Below are 25,430 nucleotides of genomic sequence, written 5' to 3'. Positions count from 1 at the left end.
TGTGTCAGCTGCTGCTGGTTGGTTTCAAGGTGAGAAAAAAGTCTTTGACATCAAACAGACACCTTTACTGTATTGAAGCTGCTCTAACCAAAGCATGATGATCCTGTTTTTTCTGTTTGCAGCTCTTTGGTTTTCGCTGTATTCTGCAGACAGGTGGGTGTCGGTTAGCCACAACAAAACAGCAACAAATCAAAATTTCCACAGGACGTATTTTAGAAACCCAGAGACCCACGTGAGAAATGCAAATGAGAGCGAAAATTTGTTGATGTTGCAGAAATCCAGGAAACACAAAAAAGTTTTGTTTGGTGATTTTTAGCTTTTTCAACCAAGATGAAAATACTTATAAAAATCTCTGTAACTGTCACGGCTGGCGGAGGGAGCCGTGTGGTGTGGAGGAAAAGGAGGACCCAAGATGCAGCAAACTGATGATACGAGTGATGTTTTATTTACAAAGGTGGTGGTGACAAAAACAGGCAACGAGGTATGAGTACTTTACAAACGGAAACCTAAACTGGGAGAAACTAAATAGCAAACCTGAGACCGTACAAAGGGGGTGCGGGGCAGAGGGACGCAGAGACAGGACACCATGGAACGCAGATGAATGCAGAGATACGCAGAAATACACGGATGAGTGCAGACGACCCGACAAGGAGCACAGGCAGACACCAACTATAAATACACACACCAGGTAATGAGGAAATGGCACACAGGAGGGGACACAGCTGGAACTTAATGGGCATAACGAGACACAGACCTACAAAGTAAAACAGGAAATCTAGAACCCGAACCGGACACAAGGGGGGAGGACACAGAATAACTAGAACAGAGGGAAATAGTCACAAAACACAAAACGCTGGGTCAACGACCCAGGACCATGACAGTAACATGTGGATGTCCTCTAGTCTGAGGTGCTGGGATGAACCAGTTAGAGACCAGCAGCTGGACGTTAGTGGTTGGACTGGTGGACTACTTCAGTGAACAGTAGACGACGTCTGGCTCTGGTTTAAAGTCTGAACACAAACATACACAGTTCAAACAACAGGAAACATGATTACAAGCTTTGTAGTTTAATCAAGACCTCCAGTCTCCACCTCTCTGCATCACACACAGTCCCAGTTCAGACTGATTAAGTGTGAACTGGGACGCAGTTTGAGCTTGAGCCAGGATGTGGTTAGCTTAGCATGGCAACAGGATGAGCAGCTAGCTTGTTTCTGTCCTAAGTTAAAGATAAAGAGCAGCTGTACCTGGGACTCTTTGTTCTGATGGCTGTCTGGCCATAACTGACGTCTTCAGTTCTCCCTCCTGGGTATACTACCACTGAATCCGTCTCTGTAGAATGAAACACATCCAAATTACTACACGCACAACAACTGCATTGCTTTTATGTTATTGCACTAAAGCTATTGCAAAACATTCTTCTTTTTTGTAAAGTGGCACAGTAAAGAGATTAAGCGATAACAACTATGACTGTTTTCTTATCTGAACTCATCTGCTGTGAAACAGTTGTACACATGGAAGGTTTCTTTGACACAGGACGACCACAAAGCTGCCATCCGCCGTAAATGCTGACTGATGTATTTCACCATGGAGCACAAAGCAAACATCACAGCATTAAGGCTGCTATTCAGCCTTAGTTCCAATCAGGTACAGAGAAGGCTCATGTTAATTAGAATCTTCAGGAAGATTAATGTTTTTCTTTTTTTTCTCCACAGCACTAAAATGAATGCTAATGTTCATAGATTCTGGTTGCTTACTTTAGTATCTAGCTAGCCCTCGAAAAGGGGAATGAGCATAAAAGGAGTAACGTTGTTTCAGAAGCAGGTAATTTCAAATGCAACATGTCTATCAACTTAACCTCTGGGAGGTCCTAGAAAAATGCATACACTATTGGTCTTAGAGCCACAAATCGACCACGCCATAAAAAGTGCTATAAAAAGATTATATATCAATATTTCTTTCCACTTTAAATTAGCCAGTCTTGTAAAACTACTTCTCCCTGAAATATTCATACAAAGTTTTTATTATAGTTTCGTTGTTTTAAGGGTTAGGGTTAGCACCAACATGTATTTCGATCCACTTTTTTTTTTTTTTTTGCAGGAGCATAAAAAGCCCTCCAGGCGGCCAGCTGCTGGCAAGCTCCCCACAAAGACTGAAGGTGGAACGATCACGATCCCTTTAACCGTAATTAATCTGCAGTGAAAAATAGCGTTTATAATGGGTTTCAATGGGGCACAAATCGACCACTAAGACCAATAGTGTAAGTTTGTCTGTAGCTTAGCCACTGAAGCTAATTTCCGGAAGTCATACTGAAATTTTAACAGTAAATGTGACCAAACTGTTTTTTGCAGACTTTCGCTATATTCCATTCAACAAAGTGCAAATGGCGTGTATACGAACAATGGAAAATGGCACAAATCGACCCAAGACCACCCAGAGGTTAATAAACATCAGCAAACACACAAACTGTTTGTGTGCAGTTTGTCTCACAGTGTGTTGCTAGCTAAAGGTCCGGCTTTGGGACCGTTAGCAGCTCACAGGGACTGAAAAGAAAGAGAGCTAACTTCACTCAGAGATGGAGAAAGATGAGAATAGAGGAAAGGAGAGGAAGAAGAGAGCTTAGAGTTAAAATGTGTGTTATGTTTTATTCAAAAACTTCCTTGAAAACAATCTGCAGTTTAGGTTTGTCACATTGTGATGGATTTAGTGTGTGACTGCTGCACAGTGGTTGTGATTTCATGGTCAGAGTTAGCTTACATCAAATGTAGCAGAGACCAATTTGAAACTAAGCTGATGACACTGACATTCATTTACTAAATTTCACCTTCACACTAACTTTATCCGGTCTAGTATAAGGACAGTGTGTACACAGTGTACTGTAAGTGTATTGGACGGAAATCAGTCAAGATAGCGTTTGAAACATCTGCTTACAACTTGTTGAATTCAATTTACAGAGAACAGGAAACCTCAGGGCAGCAGATCATAGCCAACTAATGGGATTTTCCCCACATTGAACCACCGTGTGAGGTTCAGTGTACAGATATTTTCTACTTAGATAAAAAATATCTGTACTTTTGCCACCTCTGGTATTGAAACAGAGACAGAACAGATTTTTTTTCAGATAAACAATGAACAGCTCTGTGTTGAAACACCTGCAGCTGAAGTGTTTTCTTTCTATCAGAAACAGGATGCTGGACGACTGCAGAGCTGTTAGCTTCAGTTAACCACTGTTAAAAACATGATTGAGAAAATGTTCTCGTACCCATTTCATACCAAACTATACTCATAATGCACAAAAAGGTCACACATTTGCAGGTCCATTAAATTCTTCACTCATATTTTCTGTAAATATCCCCAAACTGTAAAGCTACACAGAAACACTCTTAGAAGAAAATCCGACAACTAAGCAGAAATTTTGAAAACATCCTCCTCGACATAATATTACCTCTCTGTTGTCTGATTGGCTGCTGCTGCTGATTTGATATCTTGATGGTGTCGTACATGACATGAGTGATGATTTCATCTTCTAAAACATCTTTATGATATTCTGAAATTTTCAAAAATGAAAAAAAAATCTAAATTAAATATTTAAACAGAGATTAAACTTAAATTGTTACTGTGGTCACAATAAATGTGAACTTTATTCTACTAAACAAACTCAGACGTGAAAAATGAGGAAGTCTGAGTCTCACCTTCAGGTTTCCTGTGAACACATCGTCTCACCAACAGAACCAGTAACACCAGTAGAACCACAACACAGACTAATCCAACACATGATAACGCAGAGAGAACAGGGGGAGAGGTGGATGTAGGTGGAGGTGTGGATGTAGGTGGAGGTGTGGTGGTGTGTTCGTCTAAAATAAAGCAAACACAGTCATTAAGTTGTCGTCACATTGTGAATGTTGAAAGCTGCAGAAACACAGACAGGTGAGTGTGTCACCTGTGACAGTGATCCAGCTGGATGGAGACTCTCCATGACCGCTGATGTCACACTTGTAGAGACCTTCATCAGACCTGGAAACATGCTGGATGGTCATGTGACCTGTAGGCTGCTTCCTGATGAGGGAGCCATCTTTATAGAAAGCAGCTGGGAGGTTGGAGGGAGTGGTCTTTGTTTTACAGAGCAGAGTGACGTCATCTCCCTCCATCACAGGGAGGACAGGACTCTGCAGGATCACTGATCCACCTCAACACAGAGACAAACTACAGCATTTCATCCATTTACACACAGCTTCATCAACACTAACTCCACACACTCAGCTTACCAGTGACTGTCAGGTTAACCATGTTACTGATGGGACCCTCTCTGGACTCACACCAGTAAACTCCACTGTCTACTAAGACGATGTGGTTGAAGGTACAGGAAGAACCAGCTGATTCTCCCCACCCATCTCCACACTGAGTCCTGGTGTGTGTGCTTGTGTTTCTTCTCAGAGTCCATCCAGCAGAGCTGTCGTCCTCCTCACAGCTCAGAGACACAAAGTCTCCTTTAAAGATCTGAGAGCTGCTGGGACTCACAGTCAGATGAGCTGTGAGGATTAAAATGAAAAACTGATGATCTGTTAGACTTTTGTCAAAAACAACAGAATGACGTAAAAGGTGTTTTGTTAAATAAATAATTTCATTCATATGTGAAACTGATGATCTGTTAGACTTTACATTGTGAAACATGAACCCAATCAGGTCATATCAGTGAGCATTTCTCAGGTTTAAACTGTGACAGAAGAAGGTTACTGACCTTGGTTTGTTGTGCAGCTCAGCAGTGAGATCAGAACTAAAGAGAAATGACACTCAGGTTGATTTGAGGTGAACATAAAGAACAACTCCACACAAACAGCTGACAAACACACAAACTCATCTCTCTGATTAATCTGCTAATTTTCAGTTTGATGCCAGCAACATATTTCAATAAAGTTTGGACAACAAGCGACTGAAAAAGTAAATCCCACAAGGTCATGTGTCAACTGTGCAGCTGTGTTGATATAATGAGTGAATGATTTGATCTTTTCACTGCCTGCTGTGTTTCCTCGACTCCTGAGCAAAGATAAAGAGTCAGTTCAGACCTGCAGTTGGTCCTCGTGGTGTTTGAACTTGAATTCAGCCTGATTTGTTTTTCATGTCTTCTCCTCCATCATCAGTTATCAGGAGAGCAGACAGTAAAAGTACAAGAATTCAAACAAACACAGAGATTCTACTTACAGAGCAGACACAGCACAGATGTTTCCTTCATCGTCCTTCTCACTCATTTGAGCTTTTTTTCATTTGTCACTGACACCAAGTGAAGCCCGCCCTCTTCCTCTGAGCACCAGCTTTCTATTGGTTGAAATACAGGCATGGTGGAGGACTGACTATTCTTCATGGAAGGACACAATTTATCCAATTATCCAAAACAAATTTAACTATTAACAAACAGCCTTTTTTTTTTCAATTTTTTATCATTTTTGTTTTTGTTCTTTTTAAAAAATCTTAAGCCAAAAACTTGTTCCTGAAAGCTTTAAATTGAAAGCTAAGATACAAATCAAACCAGGGAGTGCAGTAATGTGTTACACGTTACATGAAGGCTGCTGTCTGACTGCTCATCATGGTATCATTCGTATGCTGAGACATCAGTGCCAAAGAAACAATGTTCCTGCCTGATCTTAAAATCTAGTTTTCACTGACTAAATCTAAATAAGTGGGTTTAGATCAGATCTTTGCCCACAAGCAAAAATGGAAAGATTACACGATGCATGTGTTTGATGAACTGCAGTGGCTCTGTTCTTTCACTGCAATCACGTGTAAAAGAACAGAGTCACCCCCTGCTGGTCATTAGAAAGAATGCAGGTTTAACATTAATAGGTTTAGCTTCTCCTTCCAAACTTGTGTTAAACACACAGGTCTTTGTGTAATTCAGGTTAAAAAAATGCAGAAATAGTAAAACATAAGTACTGAACATATAAGTCTACTATAATAAATAGCAACAGAGGAGAAAAAAAGAAAAAAGGCCTCAAAGAGTTCAGGGTGGTATCAACGATACTGATTCGATACTCTGTACAAAAATGTATTTTATTCACTGTATCTTTTATTTTGTCTCAAATTATAGCATCATAATGATTACAGGACATCAGATTACTTGTTCTTATCACTTAATAATGCAGAATTATCATAAAGTAATAAAAAACTGAAGCTATGTGCCATTTGAACATCTTGGCTGACGTCTGTCTCGCCCAACAGCAGCTGCCCCTGTCCTCTCCTCCTCTTTAGAGGAAAAATATGTCCACTCCATTTATGCTCAACCATTGTTGTGAGTGTGCACACCAACAGGCTGCGACACATTTATACAGCCGTATTTCACACATGATTATGAAAGGTGTACGAGGAAGTAGTTCCCTCCAGGGTTAGAGAAATTTTCTTAGGGTGGCATGAGGGTGGCAAAGAAATCAAATGGGGTGGCAAAATCAAAGCCTTTTTTTCAAACACATATGCAGGTGGTTACATGTGGTTATAATGATTCAAATGCAGTAATTATACACGTTTTTCATATAAATATAGTCTATAACGTAATTATTGTCTGTAGCCCACATAATTAAACACTTTAGTTACATAAAACATGTGAGTTTTGATTCTATGTACTCTATAGCCTGTATAATAAATATGTAGCCCAATAAGTATAAAATCCAGAAAGCTACACAACATGGGGCGGTTCATTTACAAACACAAGTCTAACTTAAGTTTCACTGTTTTTTGTTAGAAAACAATCACATTGTTATACGCTTAAATTACACAAAATGTCAGAAATCTGCACTGTCATGAACAAAAATTTAAACCATGATTTGTTGGATTAACCCTCTGAGGTCTGAAATACAACTGACCATTTCTGACTCCTTTTGAGTTTACGTTTGTATTTCACCCTCAAATTGTTTCATTTTATTTTTTCCCCTTGTTTGGTTTCATTCTTTTCAGCTCAACTGAATTTAGTTGTTTTTTTTTTCACTGACATACTGCATTGGTGTTACTGATCTGAAATCACACAAAGAACTTAAAATCCTAGTAGTATTTTTTTACTGTAAAAAATCACACAGACATGTTGAGTAAATTTTTATAACTTGAAATGCAAATATAAATTGTACATTTTGTAAACATATACAACTATTTATCTAAAAATGTAGCCAATACACCTGCCATTTTTTTTTCATTTTCTACAACCATTTAAAAATATTACTAAAACTAAAATGAGAGAACAATCAGGTGTCACAATAAGATGCCCCACAAATGATGTGTGCCAGTAAAAAAAGTTTGTCCACCAAAAGACAGAACAGCACAGGGATAAGATTAGATTAGATAGAACTTTATTAATCCCTCGGGTGGGTTCCTCTGGGAAATTCGATTTCCAAAAAAGCACAGCACCGACAGAAGTTACAGAGTTACAGAATATTATATATATATATATATATATATATATATATATATATATATATATATACACACACACACACACACACACACACACACACACACACACACACACACACATATATATAAATACAGAGACAATATAAATAAAATATACGAAGGGGATAAATTGAATAAATAGGAATAAAAATAAAAATACAAGTGAATTTCACATTTCAAGTATTGAGTATTAAACCTGCAGGCCTGACAACAGGAGGTGTATCACAAAACTTTCTACTCAGTGTTTACATTGCAAATGTGCCTTAGTGACATTCATTAGTGCCCTCAGTGACACACAAAACAAAATAACGACTACACAACACACTAAGTATACACTCCACACTAAACGTCACAAATCTCCCACATCTAAAAACTCTCTCCCTCCCTCGCTCTGTCTCGCTGCCGTTACCGTCGCTCCAAAAACTTTCCCTCTTCCTAAACAACCAAATCCCACGTGTTGACTTTTTAAAAAAAAAAAGGTCGACATGGTGCATTTTTCCACCAATAGGAAAGAGGTGGCTTTTTTTTCTTTCTTTACTGTTTTCGCGCTGTCCTTAGAAAAAACACCATGCAATATATTCAGTTTTAGCATTTATATTCACTGTTGACTGTAACTACGCTCAAAGTGTTAATGCTATCTTATTTCAATAAACAACACTGTCATATGGAAAACTGGGGTGGCACTTGCCACCCCATGCCACCCTTCTAGATCCGCCCCTGCCAGGTAAAAAACAAACAAAAAAAAAATAAAGTGTCTGAGGGGGAAGGTAGAGCTTTCCGAAATGTTTCCACAGAAGTGGAACAGCAGGCTGGAATGAGTCCTGACTCTGCCGTTGTTTATGTTTTTGGTAGATCCAAAACCCAACAACAGCAGCAACAAGAAGCACAGCAGAGACAGGCAGAGCAACTTTCAGTCCAACAGATCCAGCCTCCTTCCCTCCATCCTCTGTGTGTCCTCCTGTCTGACCTGCAGGTGAGAAACAGGTGTGAGGTGTCAGCTGTCAGGTAGGTGATGAGTGAAGAACAGAACAGAATCCATTTCCTCTTCAAACTGCTGTCAGACTTTGGCTGTATCCCAATTCAGGTTCTGCAGCCTTAACGGTCCTCAAGGGACGTGTACTCAAAGACCGCTAAGGCCGGAATTGAGAGGCTTGTGAGATTGTAAAATGGGACGGTCTAGCCTCCGTCGCGCTGCCCAGGTTGCCTAGCAACCATGATACTAACAGCTGGAAATATATACAGCTTTGTTTGACAGAAATGAAGGAGAACATATTTTGCTCATTTGTTTCTACAAGAGCTTTGTGTGATTTGATAAGTATCTGAGGCTGAGACCACAGGACTGTAAAACATGATTGTTGGGCTTCATTTCTGTGCTGAACAGTCATTTAAGATTAGCTAGTAAATAACAATTAGCTAATGTTGGTCATGAGACTAAAACCATCTCACTTTGGTAATGTAAGTATAATATGGCCAATATTATAGTTATTATTATCCATCCATCCATCCATTCGCTACCGCTTATCCTTTTCGGGGTCGCGGGGGGTGCTGGAGCCAATCCCAGCTGCCATAGGGCGAGAGGAGGGGTACACCCTGGACAGGTCGCCAGTCTGTCGCAGGGCTAACACACAAGGACAGACAACCATTCATACTCACATTTACACCTAGTGGCAATTTGGATTATCCAATTAACCTATCCCCACAAGCTGCATGTCTTTGGACGGTGGGAGGAAGCCGGAGTACCCGGAAGGAACCCACGCAGACACGGGGAGAACATGCAAACTCCACACAGAAAGACCCCGGCCTGATGGTGGAATTGAACTCAGGACCTTCTTGCTGTGCGGCAACAGTGCTAACCACCGTGCCACCGTGCTGCCCCTAGTTATCATATTAAACATTATTAGTTATTACAGCAGTGAGCTTGAACTCTGTCAAATACTGAGCTTCCGTAAAGATTCAAGTTGTAGTTATTTATATTTCCTATCACCTTAAATCTTTACTCAAAGACAAGTATCTTTGACAGTGTGTATATAGATGTATTATATATAAGAAACAAATATTGCTCGGTTAAGGGGCGATCGTGGCTCAAGATCTTCTGATTGTAATCAGAAGGTTGCCGGTTCGAGCCCCGGCTCGGACAATCTCAGTCGTTGTGTCCTTGGGCAAGACACTTCACCCCGCTGCCTACTGGTGGTGGTAAGAGGGCCCGGTGGCGCCAGTGTCCGGCAGCCTTGCCTCTGTCAGTGCGCCCCAGGGCAGCTGTGGTTACAATGTAGCTTGCCATCACCAGTGTGTGAATGGGCGGATGACTGAATGCAGTGTAAAGCGTGTCCTTAAGGACTAAGTGAAGCACTATAGAAATACAGGCCATTTATCATTTTACCATTTAATATGTTGGCATTATTACATTTGGCTCAATGCTTACATATATGTGTAAAAAGCAAATGTACGAGCTGTGAAAACTGTTTCTGATAAAATGAAGAGTAGACTGATATATGAAATATTTCTTTATTGGGTGAGAAAGTCAGACCATGTCATAACTGCTTTAAGTCATACAGAATAGATATCAGAGCCTTAAACAGGCTGACTTCTGCTAAATGGGTCAAACTGGGCAGAAAGTATACAAACACATAACAGCCTTATAGAATATGATGTAACACTATAGATCAACTTACCTCAGAATATATAAAGCATATAAACAATTACAGCAATATGATGCAACAAACACAGCAGTGCTACTAATCCAAAATACTCAGCTTCATAGAACTGAAACAAACATTTATTTTTAGCTCCTGCTGCACTTCTTCATATGCTTGCTTGCCAGCCTGCTCGCCTGCCTGCCTTCCAGTCTGCCCTACGCCCAGACTCTCTGTTAACTCTTACTTCCCTCCTCAGAGTTTTCAAACCCGGACCTGCAAGTAAGGAAAATAACTCACCAGCAAACGTTTCTCAGTCACCAGCTCCTTACCTAGATGTTAATTCTGTCTTCATCTGTGGCAGAATCTTCTCATTCACCCGTGACCCAGTTTCCTAGGACCCCCACTTCCTCACTCCAGCCACTATCTCCCTGTTGTCAGGGAGATAGTGATTGATGATCGGGAGCTGGTCGTGAGGTGTTAATCGCTTCTCATTACCCCACGTATACTAAACGATGCACGATGAAGGCCAAACTCGGGCCGATCGCCAAAACGGTCGCACGACTCAAAAATCGTCTCAAAATGGGCCAAAAATCGCACAGTGTAAACCCAGCATTAACGAGTGAACCGTCAGCTCGTTCAAACACACGTTAAAGTCCGTTTGGCTCGACGCCACCGAACAGAGGCAGCAATATAACACAGCTAACATTAACAGTGCAGTGAATACTGCTTGTGCCGTGATATTCAGGACTGCAAACCAAGCAGCATCACTGACTTTCAGCTTGTTGTGTTTGTGGATATATGACTGACTTTAATTATCCACAAAATCATCACATTATCTGTAAGATTAAGGTCGACTATTGTATTATTATCAGTGTTGGGACTAACGCGTTATTAAGTAACGCGTTACAGTAACTACGTTATTATTGTGGTAACGAGCACGGTAACTAGTTATTATGCCAAAATCAGGAACGCGTTACTCGTTACTGGGATTTAGATAGGGTCGTTACTCGTTACTTCGTGTGGTGGCTATCGCGGAGCTTCAACAGATTCAGTAACATTAGCAAGTGGTGGAGGCCAGCAGGTGGATGAAGGAAAAGAGACTGCAAGTTATGACCTGCAGTCTCTCTGGGTCAGATATGAACCAAGTTTAGGTGGAGTTTATTTTCGTTATTCTGACTTTTTCGTACTGCGTGCTAGCTAGCATGACGGAGTTTCTATACAGCTGGGTGGTGCTATGTTACTGATGTTGAACTTTATTTTGTTCATAAGTTATTAGAGTTGCCAACCGTCCCGCCTGGTATTCAGAGAAAATATTACGCGTTTCTTATTGAGGTGAAAAGGAACAGTTTGTCCCGTAATTCAGCTACAGTGAAAAAGACACAAAGCTGGATTTATTCTGTGTCTTTACGCTGCACAGCTGCCTCTTCTCCTCTCATTCTCCCCCCTCCCTCTCCCGTTTCTACTTCAGTCATGAAAACTGATCAATGATCAGCTGATCGGCTCTCTTGTTTGTTTATCGCCCACTTTGCGCCTAAAGAGGAAACCAGCGGATGTCGCGCTAAACAACAGCAGCACGTTTAAGCATGATCAGCTATTGTTAGAATTTATTTAATATTAATTTCTAGTATCAGCTGATGTTTGCTGGAGCCACAGCTGCAAAAAAGCTGCTGGTCATGATATCAGTTTGGTTATCTGGTGAGAGGGAAACATGAAGATGAAACCAGGAGATGTCCTTACTGGATCATCAGAGCTGAACAGGTGATGGAGAAACAGGTTTACCTTTTAGGTGACATGAATGAGTTGAAGGGAAGTTATGAACTGTTTCTGAGAGACAAATAACACCAGGATCCTTTTTTAGGTAGCTGACAGCTGGTAACTGTGCAGGGGCGGATCTAGCAAAGTGTTGCCAGGGGGGCATGTAGGGCATTAACAGGGAAAGGGGGGCACAAAGAAATACTTTTCTTTCTTATTCTCATTTAAAATGTCTAGCTTTTAAAAAATAATTATCTGAATCTTACAACAAACGATTGATAGATTGATGCATATATACCATCAAAACAGTGTACATCACCATCACAACAGTGTTTATTTTCATTCAAAGGCTTTATGATTTTTCCTATAATGGTGGGCCAGTCTCTAGTCAAAATGCCCGGGCCAATTTTCTGTCCCAGTCCAGCTCTGTATGCAGCTCATCTGCAGTCTAGTGTTGCCTACATCTTCCTATTCAGAAGGCAGAATTTCCGAGTTCTGAGTACAATCGAAAGCACCACGACTGCAGTTTTTGTGTTGGATGTAAAAGGCGCACATGACGCTGTGACGTAGGCTAGAATCATGGCAGCAGTCAATGACGGTCCAGGCGTGGGATTTCTCTCGTGGAAATGTGCACATTATCTTTTCCTTTCTACTGGTAGGTGGCACAGTGCACTTGTGGCAAGTAAGCAAGCTAGAAGACTGGCAAAGTTATGGAAGCAACACATTAACAAGAGAATTCTGAGTAAAACCAAAGTTACTTTCCCTAGTAACTAGTTACTTTGAAAGTAACGAGTAACTTGAAGTAACTGAGTTACTTTTGAGAGAAGTAACTAGTAATGTAACTAAGTTACTATTTTAAAGTACCTTACCCAACACTGATTATTATATTTTAAAGGCTTTAAAACAAAGTAAACGCTGAAAGTACAAACATCGCTAATGTCACATAACTTTGTCGACATGTGGCCAACAGTAGTGATGTGACGTTCTGTATCGAGGCGTCAAAGCTTGTGTCGAGAAATTGAGGGGGCGTTTCCGCGATGCGTTTATTGAGGCTTGCTTCATTTATGGGAGGAGCTGAAAATGATGACGTCCGAAGCCTCGCTGCCCGGCTGTACCACGTGACTGGTTCAGGAAGTGGTTCGGACTTTGCCGCGAGCTATGACAGCGATATAAACCCCTCAGACTTCATTCAAAATGTGGGTGTTTGATGGAGAGTTGCGGTTAGTGAGAGTTTGGAGACAGTTTGGAGGTTTATGAGAGTGAGGAGAGAAAGTCAGGAGAGAATGGAGCCAGCTAAGAAGAGGAGGATGTCCTCCCCTGTGTGGGAACATTTTGATTTTATTCCTCCCAACAAGGTATGTAAATTTCTACAGAAGATGTATTTTCATAATACTGATGGTGCAATACAATTTATGTTAAGCGGCTTTACTTTTGTACAAGGTGAAGTGTTTGCTATGTGCCAGGGAGCTGGGATATAACAACAACACCTCATCCATGCTTAGGCACTACAGAGCTTTGCATGAGAATAAGGGGAACACCGATTGTGGAGCAAGACCAGGTGAGCCATCAAATGCAATGATAATATAGCATGCAGTAATGTTACTAAATGATATAACAATATTATACAACTGTAATACGCTACGTGTGTGATATTTATATTTGTGCTTTGTTTTTGTTGTCTTTCCTCAGGAGAACAATCTCAAATAGATGAAGACCTGGTTAGCATGGTGATTGAGGACTCCCAGCCATTTAGCATTGTGGAGGACAAAGGATTCAAAAGATTTGTTAAATCATTAAATCCTAGCTATGTTCTCCCCACTAAAGGTTATAAAAGCAGTGGAAATTTAGTTTTTACAGAATAAAATGTGAACAGGCAGGACTGTGGCTCAAAGCCTCGATGGCTGTGTCCCAATTCAGGGTCTGCAGCTTTAAAGGCTGCATTTTAAGGCTGATTACGTCACAGCTACGCGACGAAGGCCATCCCAATTCAAAGGCTGTGTCCCTTGTGGATCAGTGGCACATAATGATTAGGCAGGAAGACAGTCTGGATGATCCCCCATAAATATTTGATTGTAAATAAGGTAAAAGAAGTCTCATTTAAAATTCTACATAAATGTTATCCAGCCAGTCACTACATGGTAAAATTTAAAAGGGACATAAATACTAATTGTACTTTCTGTGGGGATCATCCAGAAACTGTGACACATCTTTTTTGGTACTGTTCTTTTACACAGAGATTCTGGAAGGAATTTAGCAGGTTTGTTATTGTCCATATTTTAAGGGAGTTTTCTTTACGATGGGAAAATGTTTTATTCTGTTTCTTTAAGTTCCCCAAGAAGTATGATAAATGTTTTTTTATGATAAATTTGTTAATACTTTTAGCTAAATTTTTTATCCATAAATGTGAGTTTACTAACAAAACACCATATTTCTGTCATTTTGTAAGGATGTGGAAATGTACATACAATCAATATCAGACTCCACCAACAAAAAGGCTCTCAAAACAATATATATATGTGAATTTTGGTGTGTATTCTTATAATTGTTATTTTTTTCTTTTACCCCTGGCTTTTTGTGTTCATGTTCAGGGCCCTGTTTCAGGAAGCCGGTTTGGAAAACTCAGAGTGAAAAACGACACTCACGGTTGAGTAACCCCGAACTGTCCAACTCGGAATATTCCGTTTCAGAAAGGCTGATAACAATTAGTTCAGTCAACGCGGAGTTGCTTTAACCCCAAGTGAAGCGCGCGGACGAGGATACATAAAGCCCTGATAAGCGGAGCACAGATTAAGCGAGTCACCATGGAGACGGAGGGAAAGAAGGCGCGGTCAATGTATTTCACAGCGCTTGAGGCCGAAATTCTGATGGCAGCATATGCCGATAACATGCAAATTCCGCGGAAAAAAGTAACACAGCCACAGCTGCAAAAAAAAGGGAGCATGCATGGCAAAACATAGCCGACAGAGTCAATGCCTGAGTGTTAATATAAACATTGATCTAGGGATTTCCACCCATTTAACACGTTATTTTATCATATGTTATTTTATTTGTTATTTTATACATTTTATTTTGTGATGTGATGTGAGCGCAGGTGCAACCCAACAGGCCCCAAACGTGCCTGGCAGCAAGTAAAAATGAAATATAAAAATATAGTCCAAACAGGTAAGGTGTAATTGTATTATGAGCCATAGTGCTTGGTCTGTTTGTCCCATGTAAATCAATTGCAGTTAGAGGCTACATTAATTTTCTTTCTGTAAGCACTTATTGAAATTATCTGAGCACATTACAAGTACATATTTGCTTACTCTGTATGCTCAAATGTGGCCCGTTATAGCCAACAGAAAAAAAGCGGAGGCCCGAAAAACAGGTGGGGGTCCTCCACCACCACCACTCACAGAGGCTGAGCAGTTGGCCCTCAGCCAAAACAGTGGGCGCCCTGTGGCCGAAGGCATCTCTGCGGGGACATCCTCTGAGTCAATAACCCCGCAAGACACAAGTGCCTACATAAGGGGTAAATTCAAAATAATACATGATGTGCATACATCCTTTCTTCACAGTCACCTTTGCAGTGCGACACATTCATTTGATAAACTCTTTACCATAATGAATTATTTTGTAGTGAAGTTATTTTCCGACTGATTTTGCCTTCCCTCAGTCTTGGTTGTCTTTGAGAGCATAATGACAATGAAGTGTAAGGTGCTTGGTATGTTTGTTAATTGCCATTTGGTCCCTTGTAAGTTATAAGTGACCTGTATAAACCTCATATTCTATCAGTTGATGGTGATGGTGTACTGCATTTGGTGCAGCCTCCTGTTGAGCCAGACCAACATGCAGTTGTGAGTAATACTCCACAGATTATATGAGTTTACAGTAGAACAGCAATGTTGTCTATTTCTTTACTACAGGAAAATAATGAAGAAACATTGACAGCTGTTACAGAGGAGGAAGCAACAGAGACACTTTATGAGGTTTACATCTTTTAATACTTTGTGTACAGGAAATACAGGCGACCAATAAAGCCAGTTGAACAAAAAATCTGTTTATTCTTCTTTCAACATGTTGAGGTGATGGGTCAAAGGAAATGATTGTGACATATGGTGTCTCTGACTGCGCTTCCATCTTGTATGTCTGTGGGAGGGTCAGGATGTTCATGGTTTGGATCACTGCTGATGTTTGGTTCAGAAGGACAGTGTTCTCCTCTAATTGTGGCAATGTTGTGGAGAATCACACATGCCACAATAATGTCACATGCCCTTTCTGGGGTGACCCTGAGTCTTTGCAGGCACTGGAACCGGGCCTTAAGCATTCCGATAGTCATTTCAATTCTGGCTCTTGTCCTGCAATTAGCCAGATTATATCGCTGCTGTGGGCCCGGTTCAGGGTCAGGGTAAGGGGTAAGCAAATAGGGTAAACATGGATACCCCCTATCACCAAGCAAGTAGCCAGTGAACTCTCCTAAGACAGAAGGATACACTTCAGTTCAAATGTCCCTGAAGCAATTGGTCTTTATATATTTTAAAGTATTCTCAACTCACCATGTCCAAATTTTGTGCTCAGTGTACATTCACGGAATATTTGTGAGTCATGGACAGAGCCTGGCCACTTGGCTTCCACATTTGTGATAATGTTGGCAGCATCACATATGATCTTCACAGTGCAGAGAACACAAATTAGCATCCATTACTATGATGAAATAATTTGTTAGTTTGAAATGCTACAGGGAACTATGTACCTGTACATTAATGCTGTGGAAAGACTTCCTGTTCACATAGTCTCCTTCATTTACTGAAGGAGCAATGATTGGAATGTGAGTGCCATCTGTACAGCCAATCACGCCTGGGAACCCTGAAAATAAATGTGCAATTTAAGTAGTAGTCCAAGTATCACCACATCATACATTAAGTTTTGGTCATCCTGATACCTGCAATTTTGTGGCATCCCTCTTTGATAAATCTTGTGGGTCTGTGACCGGGGAACACCACAGACGAGTACAGGAGACGTTTCAGTGCAACTGTAACATTCCTGACTGCCCGACAGACGGTAGCCTTGGAAACGTGCTCAGCGTCACCAATATTATACAGAAAGCTCCCGTTTGCAAGAAACCGAAGTGCAATACAAATAATATGCAATGAACTGAGAGCATGTCCGCGATGTGTCACATGCGTAATATATGGCCTGAGGATGTTCTTCAAATGAATTATAGATTGTGCTGAGAAACGGTAACGTTCGCACAGAAAATCATCAGGAAATGATAAAATGTCCAAACGCGCTCTGATCACTCTCTCCCGGCGGAGAGCTCTGCGGAGAATTTGGGCTTCAACATCTACTGGCTCTTCAAGGAAGGAGCACGCCATGTCCGACACTTCCTACTGTCAGGTTTCCGACAAAGGGGCGGAGACAGTCAGGGTTAGTTGTAGTAAACCTGCTAGGGGGCAGGTTAGCTTCACGGAGTGTGTCGTCATAGTGACTCACTCAGGCTGCAGCTGAACTCGCTTTGTGAAACCGAAAACCCAGAGTTTTCGTTAACTCAGGGTATACTTACTCAGTTTTTCCACTAAACCGGCTTCCTGAAACAGGGCCCTGTTGTTTTGTATACTTCATCTGTTCGTATGTTGTATACTCATTGTTTGTTAAATAAAGTTAAAAAAAACCCCCCAAAAAACCCATAATGATTAGGCATATGATTTACTATTGCAGATGAAGTTTATTCTAAAGTTCAAGGAGAACAAAGAAGAATAGCATTTTCAGTTGTGTCCTGGCTGTTGTTCTCTGTGCTGAGTTTTTGTTTTTGTTGTTGTTTTTGTTTTTTGAAATGTTGCTTGAGTGAGGAGTACTGTGACTTCTAAAGTAGCTCTCACCATGCGACCTTGATGAAGATAAGATGATAAGTTCAGAGCCAGCTGAGAGATGGGTTGTCTGCTTTGCTTTAGGTGATAAGGCAGAAAAGTTAAAACTTAGTTTCTTGTCTTGGAGAAGAAAAAAAAAAGAAATAAGGTTTTTTGTGTTTCTCCGCCAAGCTACAATTTCATTTTCTGTTTTTGAGAAAGGAGAATTTAAAATAATAATAATAATAATAATAATGATAAAAATAAAAATAAAACAAAGAGTGTTCCCTCTTTGATTTAGTACAGATTAATTACTGAATTACAGGTGTTAACCATTCCTCGCCGTCAGTCAGGGGAGATGCTTCCTCAGGGCCGAAGTTTTTCCTCCTTCGGGGTTAACTCCCTTCACTTTTGTGGAGTAGTGCAGACAGAAATCAGCCGAGGCACCGGAGAGAACTGAAGAGATGAGGCTTTAATAACAGTACTGCACACTTCGAAAACACACTGCATAGGCTGTAGCCCGTTAGAACGCTGCTCCCAGTCGCCCTCTCTACCCATGACACACTCTCTCTCTTTTTCTTCCACTCCCTGCGTTTCCTTCACGCGCATGCTCACACACACATCACATACACTCCTTACTGCACTCAGTCACACACAAGACGGCAATTCCCGCAACACAGGAAAGAAAAAATAGAATTAAATAGATTCGATGACCCCAAATTATTGATTCATAATCATAACAATAATTATAATAACAATAGTAGTAGTAGTAATAAACTTCTCAGATCAGACGATCAGTGTTACATTTAACCTGGTCACAAAGCCCAAACACTCACAGTGTTTATTTAATCCCATCATGAAAACATACTTAAGTGAAGATAGTTTTTTATCCACAGTTAATTAAAATAAAACAATGTCATCTTATCAGGAAGTGCAAATCCTCACTGTTTTAAGTGTGCTGTGGAAGTGTCATTGGTTATTTGATAGTCAAACATCTCCCTCTAGTGGCCATAAATAAACAATTCACATTTACACCGCTAATTCATCAGGACAGCTACAGACTCAACACTGTTCTTTCCTTAGACTGTACAGAAAAATACTTCTTCTACTGCGTGTCTTTCATATTAAAAGCTCTTTGCGAATAGCTGTAAGGCTTTAATGTGAAAATATTAGAGCAAGTTTGAACAACCTTACCAATATAAACACTGCAAATAAACATAAACCACAAGAAAATATAGACTCAGTGTGTCTGATTTGTGCTTTTGTAGGTAGTAGTTTGAAAGACGGTCAAAGTCAATATTTTATATCAGCTTTTAATGGGTATAATAACGTTATGGTCCACAGGCAGGACTTTGTTTTTCATTTCATATAGTGAAATGTGGGCTCAAGATGTTTAAAATGATAAAGATCTACAGAAGCAAATCCTAGACTCCAGTTTTTCATCATTCAGTGCTGCAGTTTGTTTTTCACCTGGTGTTGCCAGCAGCAGAGTTCAGATGAAGTTAGCATGAATCTGAGAAACAATGAAGCTCAACAAAATTAAAAACGTTTTTTTTTTTTTAGATTAGTTTTATTTAGTTTGTAGTTATGTTTTTTTTTGTCACTTTGTCAGGCTTAAGCTGGCATTGTATTCACATTATCAAACTCTTGAGATCACAAACTCATGAGAAACGTTACTAAAATTAAACACTTTTTTCAAATTGTACAAATAAGGTGGACAACAAACTACAAATTGATTTTCAGTCAAATCTTCTCTGATGTCCGACTGTTACAACCAGACTTGATGTGACGCTGGCTGTCTCTTTATACCTGATATTAGCGTTCGTTAGATACATTAAAAAAAAAAAAAAAAACAGCAGCTGTTGCGCAGCTGTTGATTTGCCTTGAGCTGTTGGAGGCTTCTTGCTGTTAAAGGGGGATTTTATTATCATTACTAAATGTTTGCTCACTGTGTGAGAGGTGGGACTTTCTCTCTATGGTTCAGTATAAAACACCTTGAAGGAATGTTGATTTGCTGATATTTGATTGATATTGATGAACATTAACTGAAATGAACACAAACCCTAACGTCCCCTCAGGGACTTCTGAGAAACTGACTCATCCATAAACTTGGATTCCAGTCGTGTAAAGACTTGTTTTTCTTTACTTTGGAATTTATTTTCCAGCTGCAGCTCTCACAGCTGTTCCATCAGAGTTGAAGGACAAAGGAAAACTAACACATTGTAAGGTACTTTAGATGAACTTATCATCTTATAGTGAGAGATTAATCAGACTAATGTACAATGAATAATCTGCACTGAGACACTTTAAGATTGTTTAAGATTTGAGTCCAAGGCTGAAATCAAATAGTCAGAATATTCCCTGCTCCGTCTTTTCATCACTCGGTCGACGTCCATGGAAAACACGATGAGTTGAAGGAAAAGTTCCCACAGTGTTCCTTCATACAGGTCATGTAAACATGTATGAATATCTAACACATTATTACCAGGGTTAAAAAATACACAGTGATATTTCTCGACCACTTGATCCTTTAAATATGTTAGTCTTTTTATCTTTCCAAAGCCAACATTTCAAAGTGCGTCACAGAGGAGAGAACTTAATGTGAAGAAGGTTTTAATAAATAGAGTAACATGTGTACAGGTTTCCGTCTGGACAGCGAGTGAGGAGGGGCTTTCACCCACCACAGACGTGCTTGTGTGTCACTGGAAGATGATGATCTATGAGCCTGTCAAAGGCTGAACGTTTAACAAGTGGTGCAGATCCAGGTAAGAAAGCAACACTGAATTGAACAGTTGAAAAGAAAAACCACAATAAAAAATATTTAAGAACACTGGATGAAAACACAGACAATGGCTGCTGTGGGAAATTTAGTTTAACACTCAGTTTCACTTCAGTCTTTGTGCTTCACTTTCAGATTTTAAGGCTTACTTGTATTTAAAGGTTTAGTGGGACAGTGTCACCAAATGGTGGCTCTGATTGTTGCCGTTTTCTCTGCAATATTGTAATGTCCTTACTTTGCTTTATGAAGAACTTTGAGCCAACTGTTTGATTTGATGCTACATAAATAAAACTGAATTGAACTCAATTGAGTGATGGCCCAAAGACTGCACAAAAACAGTGGCACGGTCTGATGTGCCACCAACCACGCATGCGTCCATGCAGGCAGCATCCTTCAAGTTGATTTCAAAGAAGTATAAAGTATAATTTATGGTCCACAAATGTGTAAAATAGTAAATAATCGGATTCTAGTAAAGTGTGTTTCTGCTCTCCTGCAGCACTCAAAGCACTTTACGCATTCATACAAGCACTGTTTTCTATAACAAGTGCTTTCTGTCTAATATTCATAAATTCTTACTCCAGTGCATGCATCAGAGAGCAGCTTGGTGTTAATATCTTGCCCAAAGATGTTTGACATGCAGACTGGGGTTCAGCCATCAACCTTCCAATCAGTCGGTGACCTGCTCTACCTCCTGAGCTACAGCCACCCCAAATGTACATCCTCACGCTTGTTTCCATTCAGACAGCAAGCAAAGGGGAGGGGCTGTTCTCTCCCACTGGATACTTGCTTCCTCACAGTCCTACAAAATACTGTCTCCTAACTTTGTGGAAGTAAATGCTGTATATGTCTGAGGGATGCTGGAATGGGGACAGTACCAGGATATGTGACCACTGTAGCCACTGTCTGTGTTTTAGCGTAAGAGTGGATTTCACTGTTGTGACAAAACACAGACAATAGCTGCAGTGAGCTTTTTACTTTGTTTTCAATTCTCTGGCCCTTTGTATGTTAGCACTTCCCCTTTCTCCATCAACACTAAAAAAACCCTCTCACTGCAACCCACACAGAACTGTAAACTCTCCCTAAAACCTCGATTACACTCATTAGACTCCAACATGGACGGCTGAAAACTCTATGGCAGAGCAATCCTTGAGGTCTGTTTGAAGTTTGATGATTAGGCGTTGTCGGCACATTATAATACAAGTTGACTGCAGACGAGACACAGCTACAGTCAATTTATAATCATTATTTAATCCAACAGTTTGTTGTTTTGTAGTAGAAAAACATGTCAATCATGAAAACATCAGCTAAAAACCCTGTTTGAGCATGACTCTTTATTCCTGTTGATTTGTAGAAGAGAAAAAGAGAAGAAAAGAAAAAAAAGCAACAGAAAAGCAAAACATCCTTTCACTGTTTTGAAGACACACTTTTAAAAAAACCATCCTAAAACAACGGTAATATTCCGGCAGCTGGGGCGCCAAAATACGACCGTGAAATAACAGAAAATAACTCCCCATAAAAATACGGTTATTTCCAGTAATGAAAATACAAGTAGTTGCGCTAATTTGACATGGGATCTCGCCTTTTTCAAGTGCCGCTAAACATTAAATCAGGAACATGTTAATGTGATTAAACAATGAAATCATCTATAAATAGGGAAAAAAAAAACATCTTAAAAAACGGTAATATTCCGGCAGCTGGGGCGCCAAAATACGACCGTAAAATAACAGAAAATAACTGTCCCATAAAAATACGGTTATTTTCAGTAATGAAAATAGAGTTTGTTGCGCTAATTTGACATGGGATTCTGCCTTTTCCAAGTGCTTTTAGACATTAAATTAGGAACATTTTAACGTGATTAAACAATGAAATTACCTATAAAAAAGGTCACTGAATGTGGAAATATGAATCATAATACGTAAATGTACAGAAATATACAGTTAACTTGAATAATAATTGATTGCATGCCCTGGGACAGACTGACAGTGGCGAGGCTGCCATATTGCACCATCAGCCCCTTTGGTTATCACTAGGCGGTAGGTGAAGAGTCCTGACCACGGACACAACAACGGAGAGTGTCCGAGCCGGGGCGCGAACCGGCAATCTTCTGATCACAAGGCAAACTGCCAACTCTTGAGCCACGAACGGCCTAACCACCAATGATAATAATACTTATGTGATGTAACACAAGCTTATAGGGATCATGTTATATACTTTTCCATAGCATTACATTTGAATTCAACAGTTCAATCTTTCAAATAACGGACAGATATTTCTGAAATCATGATACATTTGTGAATGTATTTTAACAATCTAAATATGCATATGTACAGACAGATACATTTAATAATCATGACAATTATGTTGTATTACATTACAGTGATTTAACGTTAATTTACATTCAAAATGTGAAGTCAAAGTCTATTTACGTAACTTTAATGATATTCTACAAGAACAGAACATTACTGTCATATTCACAGTAAAATACCTTCATATTAGGGTTTTTTCCTACGGTCGCAGCCATACCTCCGACCTTGTTGTTGTTAGTTCACATTCATTGGCCGATGCTTAGTGTCATGTTATTTATATTAATTGCAATTCCTACCTCTACATTTCTTTTTCAAAATATATAATTAGCACACCGTGCAATGTTTTACATTGTGGCATGCATAGAAATCTTAACAAAGAAGCTCACAGAGAGATTGAGCTTGTTATTTAACCCCAAGCTGGTAGGGGGAACTCCTTAATAAAACACTTGCTGGTGCTACAATGTGCCTCAAGGTTCAACAACAGCACAACAGAAGTTACTCATGGTACAGCACTCTCTCTACAAAACAACAACTGTCAGTGATGCTGCACCACGGCGTAAACACAACATTCAAGATAGTTAGAAGTAACATAACCATAAACAATAAAACAAGAACATCTAAACAGCAGCACATGTCCCAAGGAATGATGGGAGACATTTCTGGATGTATTTTTGCAATCTAAATATGCATATGTACAACAAAATATATTTAACAAACAAGTAAATTGTGTTTTATTACATTTACAGTGATGTTATGTTATTTTACATTTGACGTGTCAGATCACAGTCTACTTATGTAAATGTAATGATATTCTAGAAAAACAGTACACAACTGTAAAATACACAGTAAAATAATTTGACATTACTATTTTTTGGAACAGTGTATGTAAACATTGAGCCAAATTTGGTAATGCCAACATATTAAACGAACAATATTTATCTCTTATATATAATACACCTATATATACACTGTCAAAGATACTTGTCTTTGAGTGAAGATTTAAGGTGATAGGAAATAGAATTTAATTTATTTTATTTAGGATAGTGCATGTTAATGAACATAAATGTAAAAAAAAAAATTACATGAATGTAAACATACCAGATTATAGCCAAGGGCTAATTTCCATCTGTTGTCCTTAAGCATAAAAAAAAACATAATAATTCATAAAAATTCATCATTCATTCATAGTAAAAACTCCATCACCAAACTTACACATACACACCATTCTGTTCCCAAATAACACATTAAAACTATACAACTCATACATGATCACACACTTGATTTGTCCATAACCAGTTTTTAACCTTTGCCTTAAACAAATTGAATGTCGAGCATTCTCTAATGGGTTGAGGAAGACTGTTCCACAGATGGCCTCCCTTGACAGAGAGGACGTTCTGCCCAAATGCTGTCCGTCTGTGGGATATAAACAAGTCTCCTCGGATTGAAGCTCGAGTGGTCCTGTCTGAGCTTTCTTTATGCCTAATGAACTGCTTTAGTGGTGGTGGAGCAAGGGAGTGTAAGACTTTATATATATAAATAAATGCAACTTGAATCTTTACTGAAACTCAGTGTTTGACACGGAGTTCAAACTCCCTGCTGTAATGACTAATAATGATTAATATAATAACTATAATATTGGCCATATTATATTTACATTACCAAAGTGAGATGACTTTAGTCTCATGAACAACATTAGCTAATTGTTATTTACTAGCTAATCTTAAAATGACTGTTCAGCACAGAAATGAAGCCCAACTATCATGTTTTACAGTCCTGTGGTCTCAGCCTCAGATACTTATTAAATCTCACAGAGCTCATGTAGAAACAAATAAACTAAATATGTTCTCCTTCATTTCTTTCAAACAAAGCTGTATGACATGTTTCCAGCTGTTAGTATGATGGTTGCTGGGCAACCTGGGTAGCGCGACGGAGGCTAGCCCGTCCCATTTCACAGGCCTCTCACTTCCGGCCTTAGTGGTCTTTGACTACGCGGCCCTTGAGGACCGTTGAGGCTGCGTACTTTGAGGCTGCAGACCCTGAATTGGGATACAGCCTATGATTCACATTTTACATTAACACCATCCTCAACTATGGTTTATATATGGCCACTAGAGGGTGATGTTGGACTTTAAACACTAACATGGATACAAGAAGATCATCAGTGATGCTTCCTCAGTTTGAACTTAACACACATTTATTGTTTGCCCAATAATGGGCCTCTTTTATTGGGCTTTTGCTCCTTTCTCAAATACAACTGGTTCAGCAGATCATGTCCTTATTGTTTTAAGCAGACAGCATCATATCACCTCTGTACTGGTTTGTTTGCATTGGCCTGCTGTGAGATTTACATTAGGGTATTACCGAAAGTTGCTCAGTGCTGTTCCCTTAATCATCAGGTGTCATCAACGGGGGATCTCTGCATGTTTGCTTTTGCAGATATTTTTTTATTATTCCTACACAAGATACAACCTCAAAGTGATTCTTGTCTCATCCTGGAACAAATACATGCACATACATGATCCATCAGTGACGGTCACCACTCTACTCAAAGAAGGGAAGACGTTTCCTTTCTTTGACACAAATTACCAAGCACTTCCTGTTTTTTTTTTCTTTCACATAAAAGCTCACTTATGAAGGTTTGACTGCTACACTTTTGTAAGTGAATGTTCTTTAAGATGTACTGAGGGTCATGTTTTAGTTTAAA

At 39.7% G+C, this 25,430-nt stretch overlaps 2 protein-coding genes across 2 annotated transcripts in view; one reads left to right on the top strand and one right to left on the bottom strand.

The window, feature by feature from the left end:
- The window catches only part of LOC146635172 (neural cell adhesion molecule L1-like), a 640,298-nt gene that overhangs the window by 583,615 nt on the left and 31,253 nt on the right, over nt 1-25,430 (top strand). The gene's annotated exons all lie outside the window — the stretch shown is intronic.
- On the bottom strand, nt 967-5,227 carry LOC146635174 (low affinity immunoglobulin gamma Fc region receptor III-like). The gene is made up of 7 exons (XM_085349819.1): nt 5,197-5,227; nt 4,736-4,771; nt 4,263-4,526; nt 3,938-4,183; nt 3,690-3,851; nt 3,443-3,544; nt 967-1,010 (listed from the first exon to the last, which is right to left on the bottom strand). Exons 1-7 carry the CDS (start codon nt 5,225-5,227, stop codon nt 967-969), a joined length of 885 nt encoding a protein of 294 aa, XP_085205945.1.

The sequence above is a fragment of the Diplotaxodon limnothrissa genome, linkage group LG3 (assembly GCF_057381915.1).
Source record: "Diplotaxodon limnothrissa isolate DT_005_m linkage group LG3, D_limnothrissa_male_GT1.1, whole genome shotgun sequence".
Lineage (NCBI taxonomy): Eukaryota > Metazoa > Chordata > Actinopteri > Cichliformes > Cichlidae > Diplotaxodon > Diplotaxodon limnothrissa.
The sequence above is the reverse complement of the archived record's forward strand: the minus strand, read 5'-3'. Positions and strand labels throughout refer to the sequence as shown.